The 17,508-nt window shown below is 38.6% G+C and overlaps 2 protein-coding genes across 2 annotated transcripts in view; both read left to right on the forward strand.

Moving 5' to 3' along the window:
• The window catches only part of LOC134678779 (alpha-tubulin N-acetyltransferase 1), a 37,439-nt gene extending 31,735 nt beyond the window's left edge, over positions 1–5,704 (forward strand). Inside the window, exon 7 of the mRNA XM_063537480.1 lies at positions 2,421–5,704. Coding sequence (XP_063393550.1) covers positions 2,421–2,685 — 265 coding nt within the window. The 3' untranslated portion in view covers positions 2,686–5,704. The remainder of the gene's footprint in view (positions 1–2,420) is intronic.
• A 1,983-nt stretch (positions 5,705–7,687) lies between these two features.
• Positions 7,688–17,508, forward strand: part of LOC134678725 (tyrosine-protein kinase Abl) — a 71,763-nt gene continuing 61,942 nt past the window's right edge. The window contains exon 1 of the mRNA XM_063537392.1: positions 7,688–8,131. Within this exon, the coding sequence (XP_063393462.1) occupies positions 8,005–8,131 (127 nt within the window). The 5' untranslated portion in view covers positions 7,688–8,004. The remainder of the gene's footprint in view (positions 8,132–17,508) is intronic.

The following is a 17,508-nucleotide window of genomic DNA, read 5'->3' on the forward strand; positions in this document are numbered from 1 at the left end:
ATTTATCATCGTATTTTCTCGAAAAACGTTCGTATTTGTCATGTTACTTCAGTCAACCTCAGTACTGACTGAAATAGCAAGACAGTTCGCACGTTTTTGTGAAAATACGATGGAAAATAATTGTGCACTAGATTCTGTAACAAGAATAATAAAATAACCATCTAAGAAGTATCCGTGTAATTTACGTTTATATCTTCAGCACAAACTGCTTTTTGCTGTAGATATTTTTTAGTTCAAATTGTTTGCTAGAACACTATGATAGTCTGAACAGCGAAAATTGGCAGTAGCAAGTAAGTTTACACACCGGCCGCGTGTGCGTAGATGTGCACGCGTGTGCTATTCTTCCGAGCCGTGCACGCACACACCACGCAAGCGATGTGCCGTCTCTCTTAAAGATCTGTATTGTACAACGTGCACGTACACATCAGCGCATATGCATCCTGTGTGCAGTCCTTAACAGAAATACGCTTAATTTTTTAAAATGGCTATTGGACGCCCTGCTAAGGCCTAAGCTGTGACCACATTTCCCTGGTCAGACCCTACAGTACTATAGCTTCAGTACTAGCTTTATTGTCAGGTTTACCTTAGTGGATTTCTACCTTACATTTTTTGTGTTATAATTATAACAGGCCTTTTAAAATCACATTTATGATTTAATGAATCATCCATGCCTATGTACGTTTGGTTTGTTCGATATTATTTTCATTATTACTAATTTCAGCGTTTACAGTCCCCACAAACTATGTAGGTACAGTCGCCATCAGATATATCGGAGCGGCCAAGGTGTTCACAATATCTGAACACGCACTCTAACGCCTTGACAATAGAGGCGTGCTCAGATATTTGTGAGCACGTTGGCCGCTCCGATATATATGATGGTGACTGTACAGTAATTTATATATATTTTTGTTACTCACTGTACTTTCATTCACGTAATACCTACTTAACATGTGATCATGATCAAACACACTAATATAAATGTACTAAAAATCATTTTTTAACATTATTCTATACATTTGACATTTCATAATTACAATTTTTAGTGTAAAAAAAAGAGGAAAACCAGGTTTTCTGTGGGTATCGCATCGTACATGAATGTCAGCGCGATTTTAAATTTAGGATACTCTGTCTCCATACTTTTGTGTCTCTGCGGAAAATAAGGGTACAGTCAACGGTAAAAATATGGGTGTACAAATCATTTCAAAAATATGTCCCATAGCTCTTATGTCAGTAAATTCAGAACTATGGGACATATTTTTGAGTAAGTTATCTACACCCATATTTTTACCGTTGACTGTACCAATGCATTCTATGATTCTTTTCTTTCCGCACAGACTTTTAAGTCTATTGTGTATTAGGGGTCGTCCAGAAATCATATGATCGTTTAGACGGGGGTGGGGGTAAGAAAAATATCACGAATGATCGCGATTCAAATATGATCACATGATTTCTAGACGATCCCTTATATTGTAATCCAACTCTTTTCTCTCCTAAAAAAGTGCAAGACCATTTAGGGACTAGTGATGTAAAAACTAGCAATACGTCATTCTTTATAATACACCAATTTTAGTATATGTTTGTCAAATACATAATATTATTTGAACATTAATTATTGTTTTTAAAATAATATAAAACAATCTGGCCAAATATAATTTTATTATAGTATAATGAATGACTTATTTTTTAAAACGTGCCACTTTATATAATTCGGCATGTTTGAATCTCATCAATTCGATTCAAGATCTAAAGTAAATCCGACGAGAGCTGATAAACCAAAGGTTTAAAATTGCTGAGGCTTAGATTAGCACTCTTACGCCCACTTGCACCATCCCTCTAACCCGGGGTTAAGCGGTTAAACCTTTAACCTAGTGTCAATATATGGTGTATATGGGTAACCATGGCAACCCCAGGTTTAACCAGTTAACCCCGTGTTAGTGGAATGGTGCAAGTGGGCGTTAGAGTTTTCCGCAAGTGCTGCAGTGTGCCGCTTATCATAGAAAACTAAGTTAGCAAGTTTAGAGTGCTCACTCCATACATAGATAAAAACCCATTTATAATAAGTTTTAAGCTTTGCGAAAACTTATTTACGGTGAGATTTAAACTTACTGTATTAAGTTTTAAGCAAGTATAAAACTTATTAAAAATTAATTTTACCATACCTTGCATACAACTTATTATTATTATTTATTAAGTAAGGAGAGCTATGTACCATGGTGTGAGGAATCTAAGCTTACTCATATCTCAATGTATGCCCGTATAAACGCAAATATAATGGAGATCTTAAGTATAGGGGGTATTTCTTTTTTGGCATAAGGACTAAAACTGCGTCATGAAAGCAAGGCGAAAATACAAGAAAACTTTAGGAAATAGGCTCGTGGAATGTTCCATTGGCCGTTTCATAACGTTCTATACCCGTGCAGAACTCCCGAGGACACTCCGGCACCAGCGCCCGAGCCTCCAAAGATCCCAACTCCGGAGCCCGAGCCGGAACCGGCACCGGAGCCCGTTCCGGAAGTTCCGGAAGTGCCGGCTTCACCCAGCCCGGAACGCCCGACCACTTTACAGGTCGCCCCGGCGGTGTCAGCCGCGCCATCTCCGGCGGGCTCGGCCGCACCACGTCGCGATTCCCAGCTCACCGATCAAGGGTACTTTGATGTCAAGTTCTACCACAATAAGCTGTGGTAATTACCTTGGGTGTTTTAATTTGTGTCCATTCCTTTTTACTTGATGCTGTTTCGTTGTGAGTTTATGTATTTGGATGTTTAGATGGCTGATTTTGAACGCGGATTGCTTGTAAACTGGATTAAGATGTTTTCTTTGATCTTGGAGGTTAGCCTTTAAAGGGTTCCTTGTGAGAGCTTTTGCTGGATTTCTAGATGTCAGAAAAGAAACTGATTACTTATAACATGACTTAAGATGTATTATTTTATCCCTGAACTCTTCCATTAAGGGATGTAATTGAAGTAACTGATAAACATCGGAATCGTTGAGTCAGGACGGCCCAAGTCATTTTTCTCTTAGCGTCAGTTGGCAACGTACTTGTTTACCAAACACCAGTAAGATTGAATTGAGTACTATAACTTGAGATGACGAATAAGCTCTTTTTAATTACATTTTTAACTTTGATACTTATCCTGGAAAATATAGAAATAGACATCGAAATACCGTCCGTGTTGGAGCGATTTCAATCACATTATGTCCGCTCCGCTCGTGTTAAAGTTTATTGGTTTTCAAGTTCTACAAAACTTAAGTCCAACTGAAAAGTTTCTATGTCCTATGTCGTAATACTCATAATTTCGTACAACCATTGGTATAATTTCAAACACAAACCTATTGGAAAACTTTGAAAATCAATAAGTTTTATTTACCCAACCAAATATCCACGGTGATTTCGTCATCTTGATTTTTAATTAATATCGTTTTTATTCTTCGTTGACGCTTTCGTTTTATAAGGTATAGACACCAAACCCGTTTTCTTTCAAGATTCTTTGATTTAATACCTGGCCTATTCATGTTAGTGCGTCTACTACGGTAATATTGCTTGATGATGTATGTACTAGCGACTGATATGAGAAAATGATATCTTTATTACTATTCAAATTATGCAGAATGACGCATCGATTATTTGTTTTATTCTTTGCAGTCAGTCAGTCAGTCAGACCAATCTAAACTATTTTATTGTGTAATATATTATGTACACTGACAAACTTACATATATTTTATGTAATAATACCTATCTATGTGCGTACAAATCGTGTAGTTTGATTGTCAAATAGCTTGTACTTCACTTTATACACAGTTAGGCATTTAATCAGTCGTTAATTTTCAATCGGACATTTTTATTCCTTTATTTTAGACTAGTTTAATACTAGGACGCTAAAAAGACAAACAGAATTAAGTTAATCAAATAGTGATTTAAATCGGTCGGATTCTGGTGAATCCACCGGTGTTTTTTTACAAATTATAAGGCGGCGAAAGGCGAAGTACTTTTACATATAGTTGATTTCCTCATAGATCTTATTTATATGCTTTCATTTTAGAGATTCGGCCGCTAAAGTGGGTGTTACATATTTGAAAAAATTGAGTTCTGCCGAGTGTTTGGAAAGGCTTGCGTTGTATGAGCACGAATGTATTAATTCGAATAAAGACTCCGTTATTTAAATTTGTAATCATGTGTGTTGTGCCTACTGCACTATTATTTATATGTTATTATTACTTTCATATGACGCAACTTCTGTCATTAACTTTATAATGACGCGTACAAACGTAATTATTATTAATGACGCTCTATTATTTGACTTGAAAATGTTTTATGCTGTTTTCTGTAGTTTACAATTTTATAAAATATTAATTTTTAATTTAGCTATACTAGTTTCACAAGAAGTAAATGGCGAACAAAACGTTAATACATGCGGTCACTCGGTTTACTTATTTATACTTTTTTTTGCTTGAAACTAATTATACACCTTGCACTGATATGAAGCATTCCTTTTAAACTCGTGAAATCGTATATTGTTGAAATGAATATTGGCGTGTAGTGAATTTTATTGCCAAAAATTGGCAAGTTCTTGATTGATTGTGGCACATTTTTATACATGTATCGTGGTTATTATAAACGAACATTTACTTAGGTATAACCAACTTTTTGCTTTATATAATTAGTTGTATGCTCTATAATTACCTACTATAAACTCATTTTTTGTTGTTTGGTCGATCACTGTGTCATTGTAGATGTAGAGAATCCATCACTCTAAATAAATACATATTGATGAAGTGACACGGATGATAGGGCAACCAATTTTTTATTATTATTCCGTTGTACCTATTTTATTGAGGTCAGAAACGGGTCTAGTAACCTACAGAAAAAATATTATTCAAATTGATAAAAAGTGAATACATTTTTCGTGAATTCTGGCAAGCAAGTATAATCCTGTATTTTTTTTCTTATACTACTGAGATTGATTTAATGGTGTATATTCCAAATGTTACATTGGGGTGTTATTTTAAGGCGTTAGAAACTAAAGTCAGCGTAGACTTAACTAGTACCTACACTACACACCATTGTATTTTGTGAAATATCATAATAATATTTCGTTATTTTCAATCAAAGTGAGTTCAAAACTACCAACGTATATCATAAAGCATTGCACCGAACATGAGTTGGTATTAAACATACATTTACATTAATATTCTCAGTAGGAATATTTATTGCATTACATTTTAAAGAATTATGAAACATGACGCATGCAAATTTGCGTGCGTCATCATTTATAAAATTCTTTCATTTTGTAAAAAAAACATGTTCTACTACATACAACGCTGCTACTACGCTGACAATCGCACCAATAACTCATAATTCTCATAAACCAAATAATAACTAAACTAGGTTAATTAATTTTAATATTATTAACAGTATTTAGTCGGCATCGGGCCCTCGGCTCTAGACTTAAATAATAATTGATGTTGTCCACTCACATTATTTTAAGTATGGTAATAATTATTAAATAGTATGTTGATTACATTACAATGGCCAAGGCTGGAGTGATAGATATGCATTTTAAATTATAAGCTATTATTTGAAATGTGCATTAAATTAATTATTGTTAGCGATCTGTTATTTTTTGTACCTATACAATTGTTTTGCTCGAATTACATTGTAATGAATATAAATCGTTTTAATACAATTAAATCGCTGAATTATAAACTTTGTATTTTTTTGTAGATGCCTATAAGATATTTCACAAACAGTAACCCGTGAGCCTACCGAGCCTACCTTGTTGGCGTGTACGTTAGATTTTTGCATACAATTAAGCGGCTGACAAGTGTTAAAAGAGAAAATAGACAGTGTCCGCGCTTTAGGTAATGATCAGTCTCTTAAATAGAAATCAAACATGATACGTATGTACGTGTTAGCTTACCTACTCCCAGTACTGTGTGTGAGTTACCTATATGAAGACAATTACAATTTAGCACAAATGACGGGTTGACCGCGGGGATGACTTTTAATCTACCAACCTGTGTTGATCTGAATCAGATAAGATCCAAATAATACCTAAAAGTGGAAGTTTCTTGAGTAAGTAATTTAGTATTTTAAGCTGCTATTTTTCTTCCAACTAATTTTAAAATATGATGAGATGTGCCAAAGGTTAATTCATACTTTCAGTTTGTATGAACCGCTCTGATTTGTGATTACTAGAGTTAGACCAAGAAAAGTCTGCAGCGATTTTGATAGCACACGCAGTGCGAGTGTTATTGTAAACGTCAAATTTCTATGAAATGATGACGTATAAATAACACTGGCACTGCGTGGGCTACCAAAATCGCTGCAGACTTTTCTTGGTCTAACGCTATTAGTTTAATGACTAGTTTCTAAATTTCATGTTTTGCGTCATTTTGATGGACTTTCATTTAAGAAATTAAAAAGGGTCTGTTTTGCTATTTTGGTTACGGAACCTAATACATATCAGCGAAAAAAGCACTGTGCTGACGTGTGCTCACTGCGCATTTTTCGAAATTGGTGGCAAAAAGTGTTGCCAGACCAATATTTCTTGTATATACCACAGAATAAATAATAGTACTAAGTACAGAAGACTCACTCTCTAACAAAACGCGTCTGTTACGATCAGCACAGATATGGCCGCTAGGTGGCGACAGCGCCACGCGCGGCTTATGGCAAACCCCAAAATTGGGGCCGAACGGATATACTTTTAGCTACCTGTAGCAAAGCGACGAAATCGCGGAGTGAGCCACGCCTGGTTATATTAACTACCTCTTGTGTTGGAGGCCAAGACTCATTTTGGTCACCGCGCCAACCAAGTAAGTAAGTATACTAACTACATAAGGTTTACTCGGGTAATTCCGAATGTCGAAAACTGTCGGATAATTTCGAAAAGAGACTTTTATTATGATGGAATTAAGGGTGATTTTCATCTGAATTTCGGAATTATCCGACATTCGGTATTACCCGAATATACCTTACTTACCTATTCACGGGCCACTATAATTAATACACAATTCGTTCCGCTAGAAAGCAGTCTTCATGTAGTACTTAGTAGCTTTACTTGATACAGAAATCCTCGTTAGTTTCATTTCATAGGACATCACTGCTACATAATATTATAATCATACCCTATTATATGAGTTTATATCTATTGCACACGTCAAAACGAATCATACAAGACTATGTAAATGGGACCAAACTCACCAAAAGAAAATACATTTGCTAGGGTTAAGTCCAGTTGCCAGTTAATTTGGTTTGTTCAGACTGCAAGTGTTATTTATACGGCATAATTTCATAGTAGTTTGACGTTTGAAGTAACGCTCACACCAAAGCTCACACAGTCTGGACTATCAAAATTGCTGCCAACTTAGTTTGTAAATTGCGCGACTTGCGACGGCGGCAGGTGAGACTCGACGTTTTGTTCCCACCTGTGGTTGTCTGTCGCTGCCGCCGTCGCTAGTCGCGTAATGTCGTGGCCGAGCCTTAACTCTGAGGCGTTTGCTGGTCTTTTGTCGTTTGTTCTCTGGTAAAGAAACAAGTGTGTTAATAAAGCGCCAGCTTTATTTTCTCCCATTTCAATTGCCATAGACAAACTGTCACTTTCCGACATTTCATCCAGCTTCGTTCCAGCATCTAACATGCTCTGTGATGTCCTGATGTCAATAGTGCAAGTGAATGCCTGCTTTACCGCCAGTGCTGCCACCATCGGCAAAACCCACAACCAAAAAAATCGACGTCAAACATGTCAGACAAGACACATAATGGCGGAGGTGGTGTTGTTTTTTACAGCCAGTCAGCCCCGGTAATGATTTTTCGTCAAATTACGCTATCAAACTCGAAGTATGCGCGGTTAATGATAGAGTTTTATTCAAACGTTATCTAATTGACTTTATAGCGTCGACGTATTTAATATACTATAATGAAATTAAGTTTGGTGCTGTCGCGTTGGTTTTATTGAATTAGAGTGGTGGTGTGGGTTGTGTTTGGGACGGTGCGGCGGTGCCATGGGGGCGCAGCAAGCGAAGGAGCGCGGGACCTCGAGCGGGGCTTCGATGCGTTCCGCGAGGAGCAAGCCCCGCGTGCCCAAAGACCCCCGCATTCTTGGCTCGAACATTTTCACTGAACACAGCGGTGAGTCACGAGCATCCCTTAGAAAAAAAACACATTCTTTTTACATGCCTTGAAAGCTGATAACATTAAATTATAATGCCCCGATAATCCGGCATTTGATTTATTTTAATCTAATTTACATTGAATCGCGATAAAATATGTAAGAAACACGGACGGCTTCGTGTGTGTATCGCGCTACACGTTTATCTCATATATCTAGAGATAAACTATGCAATAGATAATCATTTCAGGATCACACATTCATTGTTTAAAGTTGTTTTAAAAATCAATATTTGGGAGACAAAACTGTCTGCATTGAGAGTATTACATTTTAAACAAATCATCCTAACATCTTTGAAAAACTGTTCTGAGACTGCATAAAAAGTTTAATTTGGCTTATTTTGCTACATTATTGTGTTGTATGTTTTAACAGATAAGGGTACTCTTCTATAAATAATAATAAACCTGAATTTACAAGGAAATATATATACATGTTCAAATCTAATACCTTTAAAGGAGCAATTCTTGTTTATTTATATACATTTTGAGGATTTCAGAAATCGATCGAATCAAATTCGAAGATAAATCGATCTAGCTAGGTCTTATCTCTGAGTTTTTATATGTTTTCCGAGCAAAGCTAGGTCTCCCAGATATTATATTATTTATTTGCCATAACAGTTATAATTTCCACAGTCATTAATCATGGACGTATCTTTAACCTATTAAATGCCTTAGCCCAGGTATTGACAAATTATTAAACAAAGAACAACAACCAACACCAGCAGAAATCATCTGTTTAAGGAATTTGAAAGAACGGCAAATGTTGTTTTCCGTGGTCTGCAAACCCAATGCATTATTTTTTGAATATCTTCGAGAGCTGAAATGTGTTGCGAGACCGCACACAAGGCCGGCAAGCGAATTAAGTGAACTACAATTTTTCTACTATGATGTCCAATCTTTTATCTCCATACAATTTATAACCTAAAAATGCCAAATGTACGAAAACTTTATTAAATTGACATCCATCAGCATATCCTTCTAGTTAGAAAAATACTATAGCTGCCTGTTGAAAAAAAATGTGCAGTCAGCAATAATTTAAAAGCTTGTATGAAAAATGAAATTTTTGAGAATATTTTAATGGCCTCTTAGCCTAGTCGGTAGTGACCCTACGAAGCAGGAGGTCCCGGGTTCGAATGCTGGTAAGGGCATTTATTTGTGTGTTCATCACATATATTTGTTCCTGAGTTATGGATATTTTCTATGTATATAAGTATTTTCTGTGTATATTATGTATATCGTCGTCTAGTACCCACAACACAAGCCTTATTGAGCTTGCTGTGGGACTAGGTCTATCTGTGTAAAATTGTCCTATAATATTTATTTATTATTTGTTAAACCTTATTTTTCAACTTATTTAACAATTAGTAGTAGTTGGACGGCTCTACGTCTAGGCAGGCGTGGCTCACTCCGCGATTTCGTGCCTTTGCTACAGGTAGCTAATAGTCCATCCGTTCGACCCCAATTTTGGGGTTTGCCATAAGCCGCGCGTGGCGCTGTCGCCACCTAGCGGCCATATCTGTGCTAATCGTGACAGACGCGTTTTGTTAGAGAGTGTCTTCTGTACCTAGTACTATTATTTATTACGTGGTCTAGGCTTTGTTTCTAACTTAAATTGGTAGTACTAAGTTTGTACAGCTTCATTGCTCCAAACTGCAGCCATGCGAATGTACAGCGAATGTAATTTACTAATTGTAATTTAATATGGTTTGTGTTTGTTTAATGTTGAAGCTTTTCCGGAACTAGTTTAATGTTTTTAACCCCCAAATGCTAAGACAGGGGTGTACTATGTTTGACGCCAATGTCTGTTTATGTGTCTGTCTGTGGGACTGTAGCTCTCCAACTGATGGACCGATTTCGATGCGGAAAGCTGCGCGGTAGACGTGGTGGTTAGTTATGTTCTATGTTTGATAGAAATCGATCCAGCAGTTTGAAGAGTATCTGCGCTCTTACAAAATGATGTCTCTCACTAAGCCTAAGCGTGAGCGAGACGGATGTGCTTGCTTGGGACCGCGGATATCATGTTCTTGAATTTTCATATATTGTAAAATGGTTTTAAATTTAAAAACCGGCCAAGTGCGAGTCGGACTCGCGCTCGAAGGGTTCCGTACCATTACGCAAAAAACGGCAAAAATCACTTTTGTTGTATGGGAGCCCCACTTAAATATTTATTTTGTTCTGTTTTTAGTATTTGTTGTTATATCGGCAACAGAAATACATCATCTGTGAAAATTACGACTGCCTAGCTATCATAGTTCATGAGATACAGCCTGGTGACAGACGGACAGCGGAGTCTTAGTAATAGGGTCCCGTTTTTACCCTTTGGGTACGGAATACTAAAAAAAGTAACCGATGATATCCCGCAAAAATAAAACTTGCGCATTTTTATAACCAATGTCTTTTTAGCTTTTGTGCATAAATAGTTATAATTTCTATCGAGTGAAAGTCAAAAAATCAATGTAGTTACTAGAGATAATCTTCCAGATTGCTAATTACCAGCCGTATTGTGATTTAATAAGTTTTTGGCAAAAATTTCATTTTTGGTACAAGCTTTTATCGCTGACTACTTTTCTTACGACGGACAACTAATACTTACTCATCGAGACATTTCTAAAAACCCCTACCACAATTAAGTTAAATTGTTTCATCACAGAGTTCCTATGGCCACCTTCTGTCTCCATCATCAGATCAGCTCGATGGTACCGTAATATTGCATTGTCATCCGATTTATACATGCATGCTAAATTTCAGCTCAATCGGAAACCGGGAAGTGGATCAATTTTAACTTGCAAGATTTGATTACACACAGACAGACAGGCAGAGAACGGTCAGGTGAAACTAAATAAAAGCTGGTAAAAAAGCGATACGATTTTTCAAAACCTGTTCTGTGAACCTACGGCACCTTAACTATCATTTCGTAAAATTCGTTAAACCCTATTGTGCCTTCAGGCAAAAAGTCTACCTAGCTACGACCAATTGACCAGTTGGTATTCATGTAGGTATTAATTATTATTATTTCGAGGCTATTATTATCATTGTGGATGAATCATTTTAGTTGCAATAGCCGATTATTATTATAATTATTTCATATCACTACATATATCAGCACGTTTCCTCTATTTACTACCTAATATCTGGGAGCAGTGGCGGATTTGCCATAAGGCCAAGTAGGCCTGGGCCTATACTTCGTTTTTTTTTAGCATTAGAAATTAGGTAAACTATCTTGATGTGTCTTTTAATTGAAAAACACATTTTAAAAATAAGTTACGGCAAATATGTACCTATTATGAATCTAATACGATCATTTATATTCTTCTGCTTTCATAAGTAATAGTTTTATATTTTTATAAAGCGTTTTTCAATTAAAAGACATGTCAAGATCGCTTACCTTCTTGCAAGTTCTTTCTAATGCTAAAAAAAACGAACTATAGGGCGGCAAATAGTGACAGAAAATTCGCTGATGAAAGCAAAAAATAACTCAAAATGTAGTCAATAATATGTTGGGTGCTAAGAAAGGGGCGGCTACAGGGCCTGGGGCCTAGGGCGGCAAAGACTGCAAATCCGCCACTGTCTGGGAGACCAAGCTTTGCTCGGAAAACATATAAAAACTTAAAAATGCGTGTTTTCCCAGAGATAAGACCTAGCTAGATCGATTTTTCGCCCCCGAAAACCTACATATATCAAATTTCATCGAAATCATTAGAGCCGTTTCGAAGATCCCCAAAATATATGTACAATAATTGCTCGTTTATAGGTATAACATACGCGGTTCGATTTACGAACTGTACAATCGCCATCAGATATAATCGCCGTCGGCCAAGGTGCGCAAAATTATCTGAACATGCACTATAACGTCTTGACTCTTGATAATATAGGCTTTGTTCAGATATTTGTGAACACTTTGGTCGCTTCAATGTATTCGATGACACTGTAGGTTCTGTACAACCATAAAGGCTTCGTCACACAGGCGCGTTTTGCGGGCGGCGCGTGAGCGGGGGGCGCGCCGCTTTTACATATAAAACGCTCACGCCCGCCCGGAAAACGTGCCTGTGTGACGGAACGTTAAACTTGATACGATAGTCATAGTTAAAGGAAGTCCATACACGTTAATGTACAAACAGCAATACTTAACTGTCCATCGGTGGACCTTACGCCTTTTGTAATAAGGTCCACCTATTGTCAGTTAACAGTGTGGGCGATATATTTATTAACTTGCTTAACAACTATTTTCTAATAACATACTATACGAGTATATTAATGACGTGAAAGTTACAAATTCGCAGCTTAGCCTAATTAAGGAATCTACTACATATCCTTAATGATGCATAATGAAGGTGATCTAAACAGAGTTATAGCATAAAACCTGTTCTGCCTTAAAGGCCTGTGCACAACTGCACACCGTTCCAGTTCTAATATACAGCTCCTTATGAGAGACGGCACACCGGTTGCGTGACGTGTGCGACGCGGCTCCAACATTTTAGTGCACGCGCACGTCTACGCACACGCAGCCAGTGGTCTCTGGCCCTAGACGTGCACGTGAGATTAAAAAGAAACTAGAACAAGTAGAAGTTATACATACTTACAAAAATTTTAGCCTCATGCATGAAGTTTATATTTGAACGAATAGTTATTTGTTTTACAAGAGGGCAAAGTTGTTGTTTAACCGCTCGTGCTAATATTGATACCCGAGCAAGCGAAAAATTCCAAAATCGAACCACGAGCGTAGCGTGTGGTTCGAAAAATGGAATCTCGAGCATTGTGAGGGTTTCAAAGCACGACAGTTGAACAAAATTTGCTCCCGAGTGAAACACAAAATTTTTCCATAAAACTCCAAGTACTCCAACCCAAAGCAAATATCGATATGATATCGAATATGTATATCAAACAAAATCAAACCCAATCAAAACGAAATGAATGTTATTAAATATTTATCATCCAAAATCATCATTTAAAAGTTAATTCTACCAGCAAACATAAGAAAACAACTCAAAATTTGCATTTGATTACTCACATGTGAATAAAATGAAACTTTGCTATCCATTTTTGAAGTGCAAAGTAAGCCTTTCCGAAGTGGTGTGGTGAAAATATTTTTTATTCGGATGTTTGTTACCGTCATAGGCACCGTGCGCGAACTAAGGGGCAGCATTGGAGCCGTCAGATTTTTGGCGAACAGTACAAAAATTTCTTCGCGTAAAGATAGTGAGCGAAACGCAACGCTACGTGACGTCACTCCTTTAAACAAATTGTTAAGAGTGAAAGATATGGCCTGACTCGCCACTAAGTAGCAAACATCAGTCTCTGATCTCAATAATCAAACACTTATACACATTAAAACCAAACCAGGCGTGGCTCACTCCGCGATTTCGTCGCTTTGCTACAGGTAGCTAAAAGTACATCCGTTCCATTCCACACCAATTTTAGGGTTTGCCATAAGCCGCGCGTGGAGCTGTCGCCACCTAGCGGCCATATCTGTGCTGATCGCGACAGACGCGTTTTGTTAGAGAGTCTTCTGTACCTAGTACTAATATTTATTCTGTCACCAAACTAAACCTATAACCTAGGGCTCTATTAGACCCTTGTAGCTATAATTTAGACCCTATGGGGTATTTTAATCTATGGGTTAAAGATAGGTTTAGTTTAGTTCATGCCAAGCTTCATGTAATTTAAGCTTCACAAAGCTTAGTACGGATTGGTACAGATAGCAAAAGTCTTGCGTTAAAAAAGAAATTTCAGCAAAAAAATCTTCGCACTCACAACAACACAACCGTCCCACTGCTTTACAAAAAAGCGGCCAAGTGCGAGTCGGACTCGCCCATGAAGGGTTCCGTAGCAGCAAGTAACATAATAAAATTGCGGTTTACGATTTATGACGTATTAATAAAAACTACTTACTAGATCTCGTTCAAACCAATTTTCGGTGGAAATTTGCGTGTAATGTACATGATATATTGTTTTTAGTTTTATTTTGCTCTTATTTTAGAAGTTACAGGGGGGGGGGGAGGGACACATTTTACCACTAAAGAAGAGTCTCGCGCAAACTATTCAGTTTAGAAAAAATGATATTAGAAACCTCAATATCATTTTTGATGACCTATTCATAGATACCCCACACGTATGGGTTTGATGAAAAAAAAATTATTGAGTTTCAGTTCTAAGTGGGGAACACCCAAAAACATTATTTTTTATATTTTTGTGTGAAAATCTTTATTAATGCGGTTCACAGAATACATCTATTTACCAAGCTTCAACAGTACAGTTCTTATAGTTTCGGAAAAAAGTGGCTGTGACATACACGGACAGACAGACAGACGGACAGACATGACGAATCCATAAGGGTTCCCTTTTTTGCCATTTGGCTACGGAACCCTAAAAACGTGTAGAATCTAGATCTCAGAAGGAAGTGGTCTATTTACACACAATACTCTTCGACTCACAAAGGGTTATAGTCAAATGTAACACACGCTGCACGCGAATACGTAGTGTGCTCTCTGTCACACATACCCGCCGTAGGTGAGTGTGAAGAAACACTACGTATTCATGTGCAGCGTGTGTTTGAATTTACTATAGTCTCCATCAACACGTTTCTGCTAATGTGCACCTAATTGGTTTAAAGTCAAGGTTGAATTTGGCATGTACCTTTTGCTGGATTAACGACCTTTTGGTGGATTTTGTTTGAATGACGTGAGAATCCAACGGCTGGTAGTTATAGCACTTATAGCTCCTAGGCTTTATATTATATCAAATGTATAGGAGAATTAGGAGATATGGTTGTACCGTTCTCGAGAACGTTCGCTGTTTTGTTTGGAGAACGTTCTCGCTCGAGAATATTCCCCATAGTAAACGGAAAACTTTCTCGAGAAGGGCACAACTCTAATGCCCAATAGATGACACCCTGCTGTCACCTCTATTGACAACGACTTAAGTTTCGAGATGACATGTACTGGGACCGCGTCGAGCACCAGTACCGCCAGACCCGCCGCCTTATGAGTAGTAGAGGCCGCCGGGGAAGTTTGACGTCAGATGCTACTTCAAGTTTGACTCTTCTGTACATAGGCAGGCGTGGGTCACTCCGTGATTTCGTCGCTTTGCTACATGTAGCTAAAAGTACATCCGTTCCACACCAATTTTGGTGGCTAGCCATAAGCCGCGCGTGGCTCTGTCGCCACCTAGCGGCCATATCTGTCCTAATCGTAACAGATGCGTTTTGTTAGAGAGGGAGTCTTCTGTACCTAGTACTATTATTTATTCTGTGACATAGGCCCTGCTAAGGGGTCATCCATTAATTACATCACACGTTTAGGGAGGGAAGGGGGTCAAGAAAATTTGACATGTTGTGACAGGGGGAGGGGGAGTCACAAACTTTATGGCTAGACAAATAATATCGTGTCAGATATTTTTGCGGCCTTTGTTGTATAACATACTACTGCAGATGACTGTAGAGTCAAGTGTAAAAATATGGGTGCACTCATCTTACTCAAAAAAATGTTCCATAGCTCTTATGGCTCTACAAATAAGATCGCGTCAGATATTTTTGCGACCTTCGTCGTGTAACATATGCGGCTGGCGCTTACGTCGCGTAGCACCATAATGATATTGGAGCGGCGTTAATAATAGCGTAAGCGCCAAATGCCATAAGGTACCTTAGGCCCCCCCCCCCCCACATCTAGCGTCTTTCGAGCGTCGGCGTCTACAACTCTATGGCCGCTGCTCGCCGCAACGTCGACGCAACGTCGAAGCAACTGCGCAGCGACGTCATTTTCCATAGCGCTGACCAGGCGCCGACGCACGAAAGACGCTAGATGTGGGGGGGCCCTTAGCCGTGGGACGTCACATATTATTTTGATAAGTGTCCTTGTAATCAATGCTCACCGGCAATAAGCATTGCCTTCCCCTGGCGACTGTAAGGAGTACATTTTGCATCACTAGTCTATTGTTGCTAATATGGACAGTGGCCGCTCCTGCTCATACTAATATTGTGCTTGTGCGTGCAGTCGGATTCAATAGTCATTCATTCATTCAATAGAGCCTTAGAGCATTTTAGTGACGGAGACGCCTTGTATGTATTTTCTGTACAAAACAGTCTGCCGATTTTTGCGGGGGAGGGGCACGTGAAATAAACCCCCGTCCATATAAAAGTATGCACAATTGTGTATATTTGTATTTAGGGCACCATAAAGGTGATCTGTGTCGGAACGAACTAGAGATGGGCCGAATATTCGGTTCAGATCACAGAAAACGAATATTCGGTAAGGCTAAAACTGCCTAAAACACTGAAAACAAGTTCAGACGGGTCTGCGATCTGCACTCCGCACGTGTTTTTGATCCTTCCCCTCTGAGGGCCTACCGCGAACCACATTCGACGTGTTGGCTCCCTGTGACACTTACGTACGAATTCACAAGTGCGACAGAGAGGCAACGCGTCGAAAGTGATTCGCGGTAGGCCCTCTGGACCGGCCGGGAATGTTTATGAAAAGAAGCTGCACCGTCTCATGGCTTCTCTATACGATGGGCCAACGCCGGCCACTCCAAGGGACGCATTTATGCGTTAGAGGGAGCAAGTGATATTGCTATCTCATTCCACCGCATGGCTGCGTCCCTTGGAGTGGCCGGCGCTGGCCCATCGTGTAGAGGGGCCATCATGCCTGGCCGCGAAGTGCACCCGCGCCAGCTAGCGAACGCCCTTAACCCTTCGTATGTATAAGCACTGATCAGTGCGAACGAATTTAAACCTATTGTATTAAACAAAGGATATTAATTTGAGCGCACTGATCAGTGCTTAGACAGACGACAGACGAACGGTTAAAGAATTTGTTTATTCGTTAAATATTCGGCGGTTCGGCCAGAACTATTCGGACGAATACGAACATTGGAAAATATTAGGTATGCCGAATACCGAATATTCGGCCCATCTCTAGAATGAACAGACTATACCTAGACTTTATTAGCTTTGACAATAGTTGCGACGGCGACCGCGGTAAGCTGATTCCAGTCTTTGTTAGCTTGTTTACCAAACTCAGACCAGGGCTATAACCGCGAAAATCGAAGTTCGCAAATTGCGGAGATTTTCTCCGTCACTCTAATTACGTCTTCGTTGGAGTAAAAGAGAAAGATCCCCGCAATTTGCGAATTTCGGTTTTCGCGGTAGCCGCTCAGATCTTGTGGTGGTTGTAGGTAAGCTTATTTACTTACTTGTATAGCAAAGATATTTTGAAATAGAGAGTTATTGTCATGGAAAATTATGTAGCGACTGTATACATTTTCTGCCATCTTTAAGCCGACCACTGACTAACAGGCCGCCGGACGATATCGGCCTGTCAGTTAGAACAAAAATTTGACAGTTC

The sequence above is a fragment of the Cydia fagiglandana genome, chromosome Z, assembly GCF_963556715.1.
Source record: "Cydia fagiglandana chromosome Z, ilCydFagi1.1, whole genome shotgun sequence".
Classification (NCBI taxonomy): Eukaryota; Metazoa; Arthropoda; class Insecta; order Lepidoptera; family Tortricidae; genus Cydia; species Cydia fagiglandana.